Source organism: Protopterus annectens, chromosome 12.part0 (genome assembly GCF_019279795.1).
Source record: "Protopterus annectens isolate FY-2018-M chromosome 12.part0, PAN1.0, whole genome shotgun sequence".
Lineage (NCBI taxonomy): Eukaryota > Metazoa > Chordata > Ceratodontiformes > Protopteridae > Protopterus > Protopterus annectens.
This window is the reverse complement of record NC_056746.1, coordinates 252,050,543-252,067,433: the sequence shown is the minus strand read 5'-3', so window position 1 is coordinate 252,067,433 and position 16,891 is coordinate 252,050,543. Positions and strand designations below refer to the sequence as shown.

The 16,891-nt window shown below is 43.9% G+C and overlaps 1 protein-coding gene across 1 annotated transcript in view; it reads right to left on the bottom strand.

Moving 5' to 3' along the window:
* Positions 1-461: 461 nt before the first annotated feature.
* The window catches only part of LOC122816155 (histone lysine acetyltransferase CREBBP-like), a 171,503-nt gene continuing 155,073 nt past the window's right edge, over positions 462-16,891 (bottom strand). Inside the window, exons 3-4 of the mRNA XM_044088910.1 lie at positions 1,711-1,828; positions 462-629 (exon numbers count right to left, since the gene is read on the bottom strand). Coding sequence (XP_043944845.1) covers positions 462-629; positions 1,711-1,828 — 286 coding nt within the window. The remainder of the gene's footprint in view (positions 630-1,710; positions 1,829-16,891) is intronic.

The window sequence follows — 16,891 nt, the reverse complement described above, 5'->3', positions numbered from 1 at the left end:
CGGTTGTGGTAGCTGGTGCCTTAGGAGTAGTTGGATGTATCGTGAATTCCTGCAGCTTCTCAATGGGTGCATCCAAATCAGACTTGGCAGCACACAGATCAGGAATAGCCTTCCTGAACCTATGGTATTTTCTGCGAGTGGGACAGAGACTGAGGGTTCCACCATTTTAATTTCCACAAGGAGTTTCAGAAGGTGGGATTCTATGCATGTTTAACAAAGTTGAGTACAGAGGGTTTTAGGAACAAAAAAGTGACAGATCTGACAGTTTCTGCAATCATGCAAAAACAAGGGAAGGAGAAATCTCCGCTGAAGTATGCTCAGCAAACAGCAAAAACACTAAAATCACTAAAATCAGAAGAGCGTATCACCACAATATGTTCATCTGGGGGATCTGAAGAAGGCTTAGAAGCTGAAAGCGCTTATCCTCTCACAGGGTTTCTTTCATGTTTTTAAGTTGTGTTCTATGATTTTGTGTTACTTGTTAAAAGCTTTGATCGTATTTTGGACGTTGCTTGTGGATTTAACGTGGACATATTGTGAAGATACGCTCTTCTGATTTTAGAGTTTCTGTAATCATGTTTGACCCTAAAACAGTATCTGTCTACTGCACTCTCACTTTCCTCTCTTACCTGATATTAACAAATCTTTAAATGAAAAATACAAGGGAAAAAAAAAAAGATAGCAGCCAACAACAACGTGGAGAGCAGACCAATGGAAGCAAAGATCCTGCGTATGGACTGGCAACAAGACAGTCTGACAATCTTACACTCCTACATCTGTTAATGTATCCCTACTCCCACTGGCTTAAGACATACACTGGAGTGTACAGAAGGCATTTGGCTTTGGCATGCCAGCCAGAAGTTAGGGTTTACCGAGTGAAATAACCCAGTACTGCAAAACAAACATGATCTAAGGAAGAGCATGTATGTATAAGAATCAATCAGAACAGGTTAGAAAAGACTGATGAGAGAATGGAAAGGCAGTATACAAGGGGACTGTGGGAAGACATCTGTATGGCTTAAAATACCTGTAACATTTCAGATAATTTTCCTCAGGCAGATACCAATTGTTGGAGGTGTGATGGGAAAGAAAAGAGGTACTGGGGAACATGTTTCTTAGGAATGTAAAAAGTTAGATTTTAAGAATTACCTACAAAACACACTGTCAAAATGTTAGAAGGAGCAAACGGTTTCAACTATGAAAACAATTTTGAGGAGAGAGACAGGATCTGAATTGCCTGGACATACTACAACCTTGCGGAGTTTAATGCTACTAGTCAAAACAACTATTAGTAGAAAAGGGAAATCAAAATCTAAGCCAAGTGTAACCGAAGTGCTGAATATTGTAAAGGAGATAAAATATTTGAAAGTGGCAGTTTTGGAAAAGCAAAGAAGTAAATTATATAAAAATAATGAAATTTGTGGGAACCATGCATGCATAACAATGTTCAGGATAGAAGTAAAAATTTAGGGAAGGCAGAACTGGAGCAAACTATGCAATGTTGGGAGTGAATGATAATAAAAATACTTGTATAATGCAGGAAACTAAAATGTTTTCAATAGTTTGTTTTCTATAACTGCATGTGCACCCATGTCACTTAACAATACAGGATTTCACTTCACCATAACAAGTTAGTTCAGTCAACATTACATAATATTCTTTAACACTACTAAAGATCTGAATTTAAACAAAGTGCAGACAACAAGGTACCCTGCTATTTGCAGTGTTATACATGTCCTCTTCCACCTTCTGAGCATAAGCTTTCAGATTCTCCATACGACTATCTTTCAGTGCTTCTGGATCTGGGAGAGGAAATATCGCTTGGACACTACAAAAAGAAAAACAGTGGATATCTACAATAACCAGGGTTACTGCTATTTAAGAAAATAACAACATACAATAAACAACAACAATAATAAAAAAAAACCTAAAGTACACTTGATCCGTCTCAGAAAATGATACATTGGCCATTTATGTCATTTCTAGGCAGGGGTAGATAAAAAATAAAAGTACAGCCCTAACATGGTCAAAATATATGGAGAGATGCACAGAAACCTGCAATCTTTTACACTCAAAAGAAGTATGTTAAACTATATGCAAATGTACATGCACTTTCATTAACACACACCCTTAAGTAACCCTCATGAGAGCACTGACAAAGACTCTAGAGTTGCAAAAGAAATGACGTAACAGTATCTCAGAGTAGAACCACTGTTGTAGTAATATTCATAAGACAATGGAATAACCCATAGGCTAACATCCTCCTGATTGGGCTGACTTCCAGAGCGCTGTGTTCGTCAAGACACAGGCCAATACTCCTCATACACTGACATACACACTAGCATAAAGGACAGAAGGATTGTCAACCCACCCAACATCTTTTATCTTTTGCAGTGTCAGTGTCCAGTATGCAGAGGAGCCAACTCTTGTTACAAAACTTTAGGATAAGTCTCCATACTGTTTCCCACCCTGCACTGCTAAGCTTTTGAGCAGGAAATGACAAATATAGATGCCCAGAGGGAGAAGGCAAGTAGAAGCTTGTACTACAATAGCAAGCCTACATGAACATTTAGTTGTGGTGATTTTTCACACAACTGCATTACAAGCATTTTAAACTCACTGCTACAGAACTATTCAAAACACATAGGAGATACACTGCCATAGCACCTACATGGACAAGAGTGGAGCTTCCTCTACTTCTGAAGTGTTTGCTCAAAGGATACCACAGAGCCTTGGAAGGTGAGCACTCTGAATCCCACTCTACCCTTGGACTTCACAGCCAGCTTGCAATGCCTGCAGAAAGTATAGTTGTATAATATCTTACCATAATGGTAGATGTCCTCGTTTTCACTGTTGTAGTATTCATTATAATAGGAATCCCCTACCAAAGAAAGCCCAACGTCCGGCCAGTATACCAAAGCTTTTAGGTTGCTTAATGGTATTCTGTACATCACATGTATGCTCCTTGCTTAGCTTAGGGCATAAAGGTGACATCCGGACGTACCATCCTCAGAAAATACAGTTGTGTACACTTACCATAAATGTAGATGTTCAAGTGTATGAACTGTTGCAGTCATCACCTGTGGGTTATCCCTGCTGCAGTAGCCCTCGGCCGGCCCGAATTCCAGAGTAAATGTTTTTCTGTGTCGGCTGCTGTCGCTTGTTGCCTGACATCAAGTTGTCAGTGCTATAAAGGAGAGCAGCCGATGCCATTACATCAGTTTTTCTTGCCCTAACCCGTCAGAAGCCTAAGTAGATAAGGTAAAGTGGTCCTGGTAGCTAAAAGCCACCTGTTGAAACTTGTGTCTCCCTAAAAAAAGAAGATATAAGGGGGAAGGAGGGTGGGGAACCAGGACTGCAACAGTGAATACACTTGAACATCTACATTTATGGTAAGTGTACACAACTGTACTATGTTCTTCGTGTTTCACTGTTGCAGTCATCACCTGTGGGAGGATTCCCAAAGCTGAGGAGAGAGGTAGTAGGCTTAGTAAGAGACCTAGGAATGGGTCAGCATGCCCTGCAGAACTGCAGAGGCAAACCTTGCCCTAGCCTTAGAAAACAGAGATAGGTGGTAATGCTTGGTAAAGGTATGGGCAGAAGTCCAGGTGGCAGCTTCCAGGATGTCCCTGCTGGGAACGCCTCAAAGGAATGCTGTGGAAGTGGAGGCTACCCTAGTGGAATGGGTTCGAATAGACTTGGGGGGTGGGGGGTTCTCATGCAATCTGTAGAAGAAATGGATACACTGTGGTATCTATTTGGAACTGGTTTGTTTGGAAATGGGCTTACCCTCTGCCCTTGGGGCAAAGTTGACAAGTAGTTGGTCTGTTTTTCTGAAGGGTTTAGTGTGGTCCAGATAGTACCCAAGCTGTCTGTGCACGTTTAGTGAGTGCAGAATTCGTTCCCCCTTGTTTTGAAGGTTAGGAAAGAAGGTGGGTAGATGTATGGCCTGACAGAGTTACATTAGCTACCATCTTGGGCATAAAGGAGGGATTAGTCCTCAGGGAGACCCTGTCTGCATGGAAGATGATGAAGGGCTCAATGGCCATAAGTGCCTGAAGTTCTGAAACTCTCCTGGTTGAGGTGATAGCTAGGAGAAAACAGTCTTCCAGAAGAGGAATCTTAGTTCTGCTGAAGCAGCAGGTTCAAAGGGTGGTAAAGTTCGTTTTTCCAAAACATAATTCAGGTCCCAGGCTGGAGTGGGTGGCCTTCTGAGAGGTCCAATATTAGAAGCCCCTCTGAGAAATTGTTTAATCAAAGGATGGGAGAACAGGGGCTGTTATGTATCAAAATGAGCTGAAATGGCTGAGGCGTGGATTTTAATAGAGCAGTAGGAGAGGCCACTATTAAGTAGCTCCGCTAGGTCATCCAAGATAAGAGGGATGGAAGGTTGTGAAGTACTGCCCCCTCTGGACTGCCTCCAGGAGGAAAATCTTTTCCATTTTCCTGCATAGGATTTTCTGGTGCTGGGCCTTCTGGCCTCTGTGGTAATGTCTAGGACATGTTTGCTTAATGTTTGCTTAACAGGAGCCCCTTGTTTGCCTTTAGAGTATTAGCCATGCTGATAGTTTGAGAGTCTGCAAATCTGGGTGCAGCACCCCCCCCCCATCTGAGTTAAGATATCTGAGATCAGGGGAAGCTGCCTGGGAGGCTATAAGGTCAGGCTGCGCAGTAAGGGGTACCAATGTTGTCTAGCCCAATCTGGAGCAATGAGAATGGCCTTTGGTCTCCCCTCCCTTATTTTAATCAGTACCTTTGGAATAAGAGGCAGAGGGGGGAATGCGTACACAAAGAGGATGTTCCAAGGGAAGGTCAATGCATCCACCTTCCACGCTAGGTGGTGATACTCCCTGGTACAGAAGTTTTTCAGCTGATGGTTGAGATCCGAAGCAAAGAGATCCACCTCCGGAGTCCCCCATGCCTGGGTGATTTGTAAAAAGCTTTTTCTGTGGAGCTGCCATTCGTGGGGGTCCAGTAAGTTTCTGCTTAAGTGGTCTGCCAGGGTGTTGGTGATCCCTGGTAGGTACTGGGATATCAGGTGTAGTCCCATGGAAGAGGCTGTCAGCCAGAGGTTCATTGCTAGCCTGCACAGAGGGTAGGATTGGGTCCCTTCCCTGTTTGTTGATGTACCACATTACTGTGGTGTTGTCTGTTTTGATAAGGAGAACCCCGGGTTTGAGATGGGGTTTGAAGGAAGTCAAAGCCTTTTGTACTGCCATCATTACATTCTGGTTGATGTGAAGGGGAAGGTACTGGGCATCCCAAAGACCATGGGTGCACCTGCCTTCTAGGTGAGCGCCCCAAGCTATGTCTAAGGTGTCAGTGGTAATGGTCTGCCCAGTTGGGCGGAGGGTGAAGGGAAGACCCTTGCTCTGGGCATAGGCCCCTACCCACCAGAGAAACTCTGCCCTTATACAAAGGAGAGCGGTCTCTAGAGGCTGAGAGTGCTGACACCAAAGGTTCTTTAGGTACCACTGAAGTTCTCTCATGTGAAGCCTGGCCAGAGGAATTAGAAGGATACAAGATGGCATGCACCCCAAGGCATGCAGGAACTTCCTGACAGTGAGGTGACTTATGGAAGCCAGCTGGGTGAAATAGAGAGGCAGAAAGCTCTGCTTTTCTGGGGATAGGAAGGCCATTTGGGATGCTGCGTCCAGCAGTGCTCCCAAGAAAATGATCTTCCTGGAGGGTGTTGGCTTTGATTTCTTCTCGTTGATGGTGTACCCCAAGGAGGTTAGGAGGGTTTTGACAAAGAGGAAGACCTTGAGGAGCTTTTCTTTGCAGTCTGCCTAGATGAGGCAGTCATCCAGCTAAGGGTAAATTTGTATATTTTTCTGTCTGCAGAAGGCTATGACCAGGGCTAAGCATTTGGTGAATACCCTGGGAGCAGTAGATAAGCCAAAGGGTAGTGCAGAGAACTGAAAGTGTTGCGAGTCTGCTATGAAGCAAAGGAATTTCCTGCAGGATTCTCTTATGGGGCTGTGGAGGTAGGCATCTTTTATATCTAGGATTACTAACCAGGCATTTTTTGTCAGCATAAGCAGCAGCTGCTGTAAGGTTAACATTTTGAATTTGGGGACCACCAGGAGGGTGTTCAAAATGGATAGATCCAGGATGGGACACCAACTGCCCTTTTTTCTGGGAACCAAGAATAGTCTGGAATAAAAGCATTTGCCTGTTTGATCTGAGGGGACAGGTTCTACTGCCCCTTAGGATATGAGAGTTTCAACTTGTTTCAGTGCCTCTGCCCACTGATTTGGAGGCAAGTCTGGGTACCCTCTATAAATTGGGAGTTTGCTGAAGGAGAATTTGTATCCCTGAAAAATGATCTTTAAGACCCATTGGTCCTTTGTTACAGAAAGCCAATTTTCTTTGCAGAGGAAGAGAAGGATGTCTAGCATTATGGTAAGTGTACACAACTGTACTATGTTCTTCATGTTTCAGTGTTGCAGTCATCACACTTGTGTTGATTCCCAAAGCTGAAGAATGGGTGGAGGCAGTCAAGAAGAGTTGGGGCTGGCAAGTATGCCCTGCCAGACTGCTGTTGCAAAGCCCGCCCTGGATTTGGAAAAGACAGATAGGTGGTAATGCTTGATGAAGGTATGAAAAGAACTCCAAGTAGCAGCTTCCAGAATGTCCCTGGTAGAGACTCCTCTGTGAAAGGCTGTAGAGGCTGAAGTTGCACTAGTGGAATGCAATCTGACCCCCTGAGGGGGTGGTTTCTCATGGTGTTTGTAACAGAAATGGATACCATGTGCCATTTGGAGATGGTTTGTTTTGATATGGCCTTGCCCTCTGCCCCTGGTGCAAAGCTGACTAGTAACTGGTCAGATTTCCTGGAGGGCTTACTCCTGTCAAGGTAGAATCTGAGCTGTCTGTGCACATCTACAGAGTGCAGGATCCTTTCCCCCTTATTTTGAGGATTAGGGAAAAAGGTGGGCAAATGGCTAAATTGGTTGAGAGCCACACTGGACACCAGTTTAGGCATGAAAGTTGGGTTAGTCCTGAGGAAGACCCTGTCAGCATGAAAAATAATGAAGGGTTCCACAACCATAAGTGCTTGTAGCTCAGACACTCTTCTAGCTGAAGTGATGGCCAGAAGCAAGGCTGTTTTCCAAAAGAGGAATTTTAACTCTGCATGCCCAAGGGGGGGGGGGGTAGCGTGAGCTTTTCCAACACAAAGTTAAGGTCCCAAGCAGGGGTGGGGGCTCTTCTTGGTGGCCGTAAGTTGTTGGCGCCTCTCAGGAACTGCGTGATGAGAGAGGTAAGAGAAGAGAGGTGACTCAGTGCTGTAATGAGCAGAGATGGCAGAGGCATGGATCTTAATGGAAGAGAAGGACAGGCCTCTGTGGAGTAGGTCTGCTAGGTAATCCAGAATGAGAGGTATCCGCTCCTTTAATGTGAATCCTGGAACAATACCTTTTCCACTTGTCAGCATAGTATTTCCTTGTACTGGGTCGTCTGGCTTCACATATGACATCCAGTACCTGCTTGCTTAGGCTGGCCACTGGAGGAGAATTCAAGGAATAAGCCAGGCAGCAAGGTTCAGGGTCTACAATTGCGGATGCAAGAACTGTCCCTCCTGCCGAGTCAGGAGTGTTGGGATCTGGGGTAGGTGCCATGGGGGCACTGGTGACAGACTGCGCAGTAGTGGGTACCAGTGTTGGCGTGGCCAGTCTGGGGCAATCAGGAATGCCCTTGGTCTTTCCTCCCTTATCTTGAGTAATACTCTTGTAAGAAGAGGCAGAGGGAGAAATGCATAGATTGAGAGGTTTGCCCACTGGAAGGCTAGGGCATCCACTTTCCAGGCCTTGTTGTGAGGTACCCTGGTGCAGAATTTGCTGAGCTGGTGGTTGTAGGGGGAGGCAAGCAGGTCCACCTTCGGGGTTCCCAATTTCTGGGTCACAAGGCTGAAGGTGCTGTGGTTTAATTGCCACTCGTGTGGGTCTAGGAGATTTCTGCTTAAATTGTCTGCCAGAGAGTTTTGGTTGCCTGGCAGGAATTGAGCTTGCAGGTGAATCTGCATGGCTGAGGCAGTGTTCCACAGGGTCATGGCTAGCCTGCAGAGTGGGTAAGAGTGGGTTCCTCCCTGCTTGTTGATATACCACGTCACTGTGGTGTCGTCGGTTTTGACTAGTAGGGGCCCCAGTGAGAGAAGGGATCTGAAAGCTGTCAGAGCATGCTGAACAGCTAGCATCTCTTTTTAGTTGATGTGCAGATAATTTGATTTGGGCTCCAGTGGCCATGAATGCACCTGCCGTCCAGATGTGCACCCCAGGCATAGTCAGATGCCTCTGTGGTTAAGGACTGGGTGGCATGGGGTTGTGTAAAGGAAAGTCCCTTGTTGTGGTTGCATGCTGCTGCCCACCAAAGGAACTCTTTCCTTAGACAAGGTATTACAGGTATGATAGTTTCCAAGTCCTGAGAATGTTGGCACCAAAGACTTTTTAAGTACTATTCAAGTTTCCTCATATGCAGTCTGGCATATGGAATTAGTAGAATGCAGAAGGCCATGAACCCTAGAGCCTGCAGGAATTTCCTTGTGGATAGCTGGGTTCTGGTGGCCATTTGAGTGAAGTAGCCTGTCAGACAGGCTCGTTTTTCTGAAGTAAGGAATGCCATCTGGGATGCTGTGTCCAAGCTTGCTCCCAGGAATACAATTTTTTGACTTGGGACTAGTTTGGATTTCTTTTTGTTGATAGTGTACCCCGGGGAGGTTAGAAGGTCCTTTACAAATGTCAGGTGCTGCAACAGCTTTTCCTGACTATTTGCCTGAATCAGGCAATTGTCCAAGTAGGGGTAAATTTGAACATTTCTCTGTCTGCAATAGGCAATGGCTGGAGCCAGGCATTTTGTGAAAACTCTGGGAGCAGTGGATAAGCTAAAGGGAAGTGCAGAGAACTGATAATGCACAGATCCTGGTCTGAAACATAGATATTTCCTGCAGGAGTCCCTGATTGGGATGTGCAGATGGGCCTCCTTTAGGTCTAGGGTGGCTAACCAGGCATCTTTGGACAGCATAGGGAGAAGCTGCTGTAGGGTAAGCATTTTGAATTTTGGTACCACCAGGAAGGTGTTTAGAATGGATAGAGCTAAGATTGGTTGCCAGGTGCCCTCTTCTATGGGTATCAGGAAAAATCTGGAATAAAAACATTGGCCTCTCTGTTCTGCAGGAACAGGCTGAATTGCCCTTATTGAGAGCAGGTGCTGAACTTGGTTTTGTGCCTCTGCCCACTGGTTTGGAGGAAGGTCTGGGAACTTTTTTGGGGTTGGCAGCATGTGGAAATAAAATTTGTACCCCTGGGATACTATGTTGAGGACCCATCGATCATTGGTGATGGAGGTCCAGTTTTTTGCATGGTGGGCAAGTTTTCCTCCTAGGGGCATAAGCAATTGGGCAGAGGTGAGGAGTGGAGTTGAGAAGTCATTGTGAATTCTTTCTGTAAGGGGGGGGGCTTAGCACTCCCTGCTTTAGAAGTGGAGGTACTCCATTGCTTAGATCTCTGCATACCCTGAGACTGTAATCTGGGGGGGGGGGGTCTGTTTCCCCTGGGTCTAGCTTGAGATGGCCTTGAGAGGGCTGGAAAGGACCAATGTTTTGAGGAGCAATGCCTTCAGAATTCTTGGAGGCTTCACTTGCAAAAAATCTTTGACTGTCTGCATAGACTTATCCTTTTCTTCCATCTTTTTTAAAACCTCTTCTGCTTTGGCGCCAAACAGATTGTCCTTGTTTAGAGGAGCGTCCAATAATTTTTATTTGACATGGTCTGGCAAGGTCTGTTCCTTAAGCCAGGCATGCCTTCTAAGTACAGAACCTGTGACTGTTGCCCTGCAAGATGCTTTTAGGGCGTCAAACCCACATTGCAGGGTATGCTTGCTGACTTGGCTTGCAGAATGCATAAGCTCCTGTAATTCGTTATTCTCTGCACAGTCAGGAAATGTAGATAATTTTTGCTTAAGTTCCACAGTATGTTGCTGGTATTTCAGCATGTGGTACTGACAATTCAATGCTCTAATGGCGAGAGTTGCAGAGGTGTATACTTTTTTACCCCATCTGTCTAAAGCTCAGGAATCCCTGTCTGAAGGGGTGGGATTCTTAGCTGTAGTTGCTTTTATTCCTTTAGGTCCTTGGGAGATGACCTCTGGGTCAGCAGTAGGATTTTTGAAGAGAAATTTGTGAGAGTCAGGGACTCTATAGTACCTTCAAAAAACACAACACCAACACCAGGGTAGAGCTGATAGAAATCTTTTTACTTCAAGATCTGGTACCTCGGCTGCTTGCCTTCAACGGATACATCATTCAAAATGTAACTGTCTTAAATACATTCCAAAAAACCATCAATTACATTTGATTAACAATAATTACTAACATTTGCCATGATAGGTTCACAGGTTGATACTAGGCTATCTGCCCTAGGGCATTTATAAGCCTAGCCAGAGTGTGTTTGGCTTTCGCCACCCTTTTAGATTAGTTGACTGTGCCTCTGTATAGTAGGTCACAAAAGATAGCCCTTTTGAGGTTAGTTTACTGTGTCTCTGTCTAGTAGGGACACAGAAGAGATCCCAGGGGTAAACCTACGATCTCCCATCCACTCGTCAAGATTTCTCTTGAAGAGGGTCATTGAGGGACTCTTCCTAACATGGATTGCGATTTTGTTCCAGAGGGAGGGGAGCCTCTGGGATATGAATCTGTCCCTCCAGCATGTCCTATTTATTTCTGTGCTGAGGTTTAAGTCCCTGGAGCATGTAGCTCTAAGGGATTTGGATTTCCTGAGGTGGAGCATGTCCATTAATTCTGGGTTGGACATGGCTTTATACGTCAGCACATATCGCCTCTGAGTAGGCGGTAAGCAACTGAGTAGAGCTGGAGTTTCTTTGGCCTAACTGCGTAGGGCATCTGTTCGAGTCCCTTGATCCTCTTGGTGAGGTACTTTTGGGGTCTTTCCAGTTGCTGCAGGTGTCGGCTAAGGTACATCGCAAATGTGGCATTGTATTCAATTATGGGCCTAATGAGTGATGCGTAGAGGGGCACAATGACCTCTCCTGATCTAGATGTGAACCCTTTCGTGATAAGGTGGGCTATATAGAAGGTCTTTCTAATCACTTTGGCAACGTGATTGTCAAAGGAGAGACTGCTATCTACTTGGGTCTCCAAATCCCTAATTACTTCTTCCGTACTTAATGGATTACCACCTATGTGGTAATTTGTGGGCACTTTGTTTTTCCCAAGGGGATGACTATGCACTTTTTGGCATTTAGCTTTAGGCCATGGCTCTGGCACCAGTTATCCATCTCTGTGAGACCCTTTTGGAGGATGCTTGTGTCAGTCGGCGAGTTGATTATGGCGCCCAGTTTGCAGTCATCTGCAAACTTGGTCAGCCATAGTCCTACCATGTTAGCCTGTACCTCAGAGAAATATATACCGAACAAGAGAGGTCCCAGGACTGAGCCTTGTGAGATGCCACTTAAGAGTCTGACATGGCACCTGCAATTCTGACCATGTGGGTTCTATCCCTGAGCCAGTTTGCAACCCATTTATGACATAGGGGTTGATATTTAAGCTGGTGAGCTTATTTATGATGCCCGAGTGGGGTATTGTGTCGAAGGCTTTTGTGAGGTCCAGGTAGGCTGTGTGGACTACCTTCCCTTCATCTATGGCCTTGGTGACTGTTTCAAAGAAGTCGACCAGGTTCAAGAGGCAAGATCTGCCCTTAAAGCCAAATTGGGTAGGATCCAGTGTTTGGAGGTTCCCAATGTCTTTGTTTATGAGTTTCATGATGATACGCTCCATAGCTTTGCAGACCACGCTAGTCAGGCTTATAGGGCGATAGTTTCCGGGGTCCGTTGTGGCACCACCTTTGTGGAGTGGGACCACTGTTGCTGTACACCATTCCTTGGGTACATATCCTGTAGTAAGGCTGAGACTGAACAGTGACTTTATGTGAGGGTTCAGTTCTTCTTGGAGTTCATGTAAGACGCAGCCTGGGACACCGTCCGGTCCCCAATGATGCTGTGTTTTTTGCTTTGGAGATGGCAGCTCTCACCTGTGCATCTGTGATGTCAGGGAGGCTACACTCTGTTGGGATAGACATTTGCTCTTTTGGGGGGGAGAAGTTTGCAGTGAACCTGTCTGCCAGGATGTTGGCAATGTCTGTGGGTTCAGTTTATTTTTTGTCATTTTGAACTAACTCAGAGCATATCTGGGAGTTGCCACCCAGATTCCTGACATAACTAAAGAAGACCTTGTGATTATCTTAAGCATCTTGTGCAATTTTTCTTTCGAGGCTGGCCTTAGATGATTTTATGAGGGATCGTAGTTTCTTGCTAGTACTGATCAGAGATGCCTTCCCTTTTTGGGATTTTGCTTTATCATGTAGTAGCTTCCTCCTTCTGTTGTATAGCTTATTTACAGCTGGGGTCCACCAGACAGGTCTCTTGCCTTTGGAGGAATGAGTCTTGGTTTTATTTGGGATAGCACGATCCATGCATTCCTGTAGGTGTCCATAGAAAGCGTTTGTAAAGGATTCTGCGGTTTGGGCCATATTTTCCACTGGCCCGGGGGCTTTGAAGGATTCCACCTATGTTTTGAGAAGTGTGAAGTTTGCTTTTGAGAAGTTCTTCACCGTGGTTTCCTTGGCTAGGGGTGGGGACGGGATATGGCTGTCCAGTAAGATTAATTTATGGTCAGATCTTACCAATGAGGGGTATACCTCTGGTATGGAACAGAGTCCCCATGTTGGTGATGATCAGGGTCCAGTACGTTTTCCCCTCTTGTGGGAGTGGTGACCAGTTGTTCCATAGCATGAGAGTTTACAAATTCTAGGAACCGTTGGGTGAGGGTGTTGGGGCTTGAGTAGTGCTCCCAGTCTATGTTTGGGTAGTTGAAGTCACCCAATATAATGGTGTTTGGAGAGACCTTCATATTCTCCAGTGTTCTCAGGAAAGCCGAGTGGGGTTCCTGAGTTTGGGAGGGTGGTCTGTAGCAGGCTACAAACTGAAATGCAGTTTTTCTCACTGTTAGTTGCACATGGATGGTCTCCGATGCTTCATGCAGTGCCACTAACCTGGAGGTGTGGGTATCTTTGATGAATATAGATACTCCCCCTCCTTTTGTGGTTCAGTCCGAGTTTTGGGGCCGAAAAGCATGGTATGAGGTATAACCTGGTAGTGCTGGGGTGCTCTCGGGAGCCTTGAACCAGGTTTCTGTTACTGCACAGATATCGATATTCTCCATATTGAGGACAGCCTCGAGTGCATGCATCTTGAGGTTTAGACTTCTGGCATTGAGCAGCATTACCCTTAGTTTCTTTTTCTTTGTGTTGTCTATGGAGGTGGGTTTGTCTTTTGAACCTTGCCTAAAAAAGGCACTATGGGGATGGCAAGAGCCTTAGCCAGTATTCGAAAGCCTAGGGGTGACAGTTGCAAGCCGTCCCTAGCGAAGCAACGTGGCTTGTCGAGCGCCAAACAGATTATGTTAACATTTAAACCTAAACATTATTCACAATCTTATTATTTTAGAAGGCATATATTAACAATTTTATTTAAACTCTTAATAATATATTAATTTTATTTAAACTATTCATAGTAAATTACTAAGCAAGCTGTCAACATCACCTTTAGTTATATTCTACCTATAAAATTTTTTTAAAAAAAATATTAAACAAACTCCTTGAGTTGACTTTCGAAGTGGTACAGTCTATGGTTTGAAACATTCCCAACGTCGTGGGAGGGCCAGAACCAGGGAAAAGTTTGTTGCTGCTTCGAGAGGACTGTGAGAGTGATCGGCATCTTCAGCAGAGACTGTGGCTTCCAAAAAAAGTGCATCTTTTGAAAACACAATTAGATTTGTCACCTGAATCCTCTCAGAACGTGGAAGTGAGTGGGGGTTCATCCATGTTAGCCGTGCAGCAGGGAAAGGTCAGGCGGAATAGACAGAGGGGCAGGAAAGATCGCTAGGAACTTTTGTTTTTGAACATGCTGAAAGAGTATGTAATGCAGGTTCTGCATTGTTGGAAAATAATCCTGTGGACTTTCCTTCTTTCCAGTATGGTAATGTTTTTTCTAATGTTACAAGCATTAGTATAGATGCACTTAAAGTTAACTTATGTCACTTCCCTTTAAGTGAGACGGCCCTTGGGTTGCTTTGCAAGGGGACAACATCTGTGCCAGTTAACAGTTCCTACATTAGCAGAGTTATTGTTAGATGTCAAGAAATTCTGCAGGAAATTGCATTTAATTGTTTATTTTGGAAAAAGAAAGTTGAATAATGTAACTGATGTAGATAATGTAAATGCACATGGGGATGGGGATGCAGAGCTCTTGGATGAAGATGACAGTTTGCTAAACATTTCTTTCTATGATTATCCTATAGTGGATGAGAATGAGCAAGAAAATATGGTGGGGAGTGTTGAAGATTTTGAAACTGGTTATGGCAGATTGATGGTCCCTGTTTTGCCCACACTGAGCAAGTTTGTACCTCTCAAATTGTCTTCTGCAGTTATATTGTTTGAGCAAATTTTGTGTAGAAAAGTTGAATATGAACTTTTTAAATTTGTTAAAAAGGATAAAAAATATAATATTACCAAGAATGAGTAGGAAACATTAAACCCATTAAGATGTCAGCTTTCTAACTTTGTGTTCAAACAAGCAGACACAGGCAGGAACTGTGTCATTATGTCTAAGCTACAATATAACAAAATGGCTTTTGATTTACTATTAAGGCAGGAGGAATGCCTGAAATAAGGTTTTAATCCTGTACAGGAGTATAATGAGCAATTGTTAGAGCTTTTAGAGTGTGGGGAAAGACTGGGTTTCTTTAGTAGGGAGAATGTAAAGAAATTGCATATTGAGAAGTCTGTTAATCCTTTTTTCTATGCTCTGCCTAAGATATATAAAAGCATTATAGATCCCCCAGGAAGACCTACTGTTTCTGGGATGGGCTCCTACCTGCAAAATGTAGGCCTGTTTACTGATTCCTTTTTGAAAAAAAATTCTGGCCAAAGTTCCCGCACATGTAAAAAAACACTGCAGAGCTTTGTGAGGAAGTAAAAAACATTCCTTGGCGTGAGAACTATTATTGGATGGTGGCAGATGTTAATTCACTTTATACCAATATTCAGCTGAGATGGGGGTTGGAAGCTATCTGGGAGTGCATGGGTGATGGGCCCAGGACTACTTATGTGACAAGACTTCTGGAGTTTTGCCCAAGTCACAACTATTTTGCTTTTGAAAAAGAGTACTTCCTACAGCGCAGAGGGACGGCAATGGGTGCACAATATGCACCTACTTATGTCATACTTTATATGGGATTTTTTGAGAAAAAAATTCATCTATGGTACCATTCTTTTTCAAGAGAATGTAGTATTTTTTAAGAGATACATAGATTATTTGATTTTCTTGTGTAAAGGAGACCCTAAGAGGTTTGATGAATTTTTTTCCCATTTAAACACCACTGAACATGGTTTGAAATTTAAAATGGTAAGGGGTGATTCTAAGGTGATATTTCTGGATGTTGAGTTTTATGTGGGCTCTAACAATAGTGAGAAAATTCAGTTTAGACCTTACAGGAAGGAAACTGCTGTAAACAACTTTTTGCATGCATCCAGTATGCATCCTCATTTACTTGAAGCTTTACCTGTGGGTGAATTCAAACGCATAGTTCAGAATACCTCGGATGAAGCATGTAAAGTGCAATTTTTATTGAATACTAAAAAGAGGTTATGTTCAAAAGGTTATGATGAGAAGACATTAAGTAAGGCTTTAAAAGAGACCTTAAGTAAAAAGGACGTGCTTAAGTTTAGCATGGGTAAATATGCCAATGTTAGATTAGGCAATCAGGAGGAAAGGGAAATTTATTTTGTTTCTAAATATTCTGATTTATTTTAAATCATGAGGAGAATGATTGTGGAATCTTGGCATATAATAAGTGGGGATGCCCATGTGGGAAAGTTTTTTCCCAAATATGTCAGATTCTCTTATGGATGCTATGCTAATTTGAAGGAGCTTTTGAACTGGTCCGGGTCTGAACTGTCTGCAAACAGCTACAGTTAACTTTGAGTATGTGTCTACCTGTTTGAGCCAATATTCATTTTCCCCTGGAGAGCACTCTGCTTTGGCTTGTAAGCAGCCCCACCACCACCGCCACACACACACACACACACACACACACACACACACACACACACACACACACACACACACACACACACACACACACACATCTTCCACTTCCTCTTATTCCCTTCTGTTATTTGCATAGCTGCACCTTGTTCACTAATGTTATTCATGTAATTGTGTTGTGTGTAGACAGCTCATACTAGTGTCTAAATTATTTCTATATATTTGTGCTGTTACTGGTGGAAAGAATCACATTAGAGAACCACGACAGATTGCTGCTCGCTATATTTTTATCTGTGACTGCATAACTGTCTGGGTTTTTTTTTTCTAATGTTCTTCCAATTGGCTCAGTATCTGCATATACTAAGTAGTTGGTTCAGGACATTGTCCTGCATGCAGTAGCTATTTGCTCAGTGTGTTTTTTATAATCTTTAGAATATATACTTACCATCTCAAAAGTGCTTACTCCTCTCTGTACTCTTCTTTTCTAGACCTAACACCACTCTTAAATATTCAACTGCAGTACCACCTTTAACATTCTTGTAAGAAAAGCTCAGTCCGGGTCTGAACTGTCTGCAAACAGCTACAGTTAACTGAGTGTGTGTCTACCTGTTTGAGCCAATATTCATTTTCCCCTGGAGAGCACTCTGCTTTGGCTTGTAAGCAGCCCCCCACACACACACACACACACACACACACACACACACACACACACACACACACACACACACACACACACACACACCTTCCACTTTCTCTTATTCCCTTCTGTTAG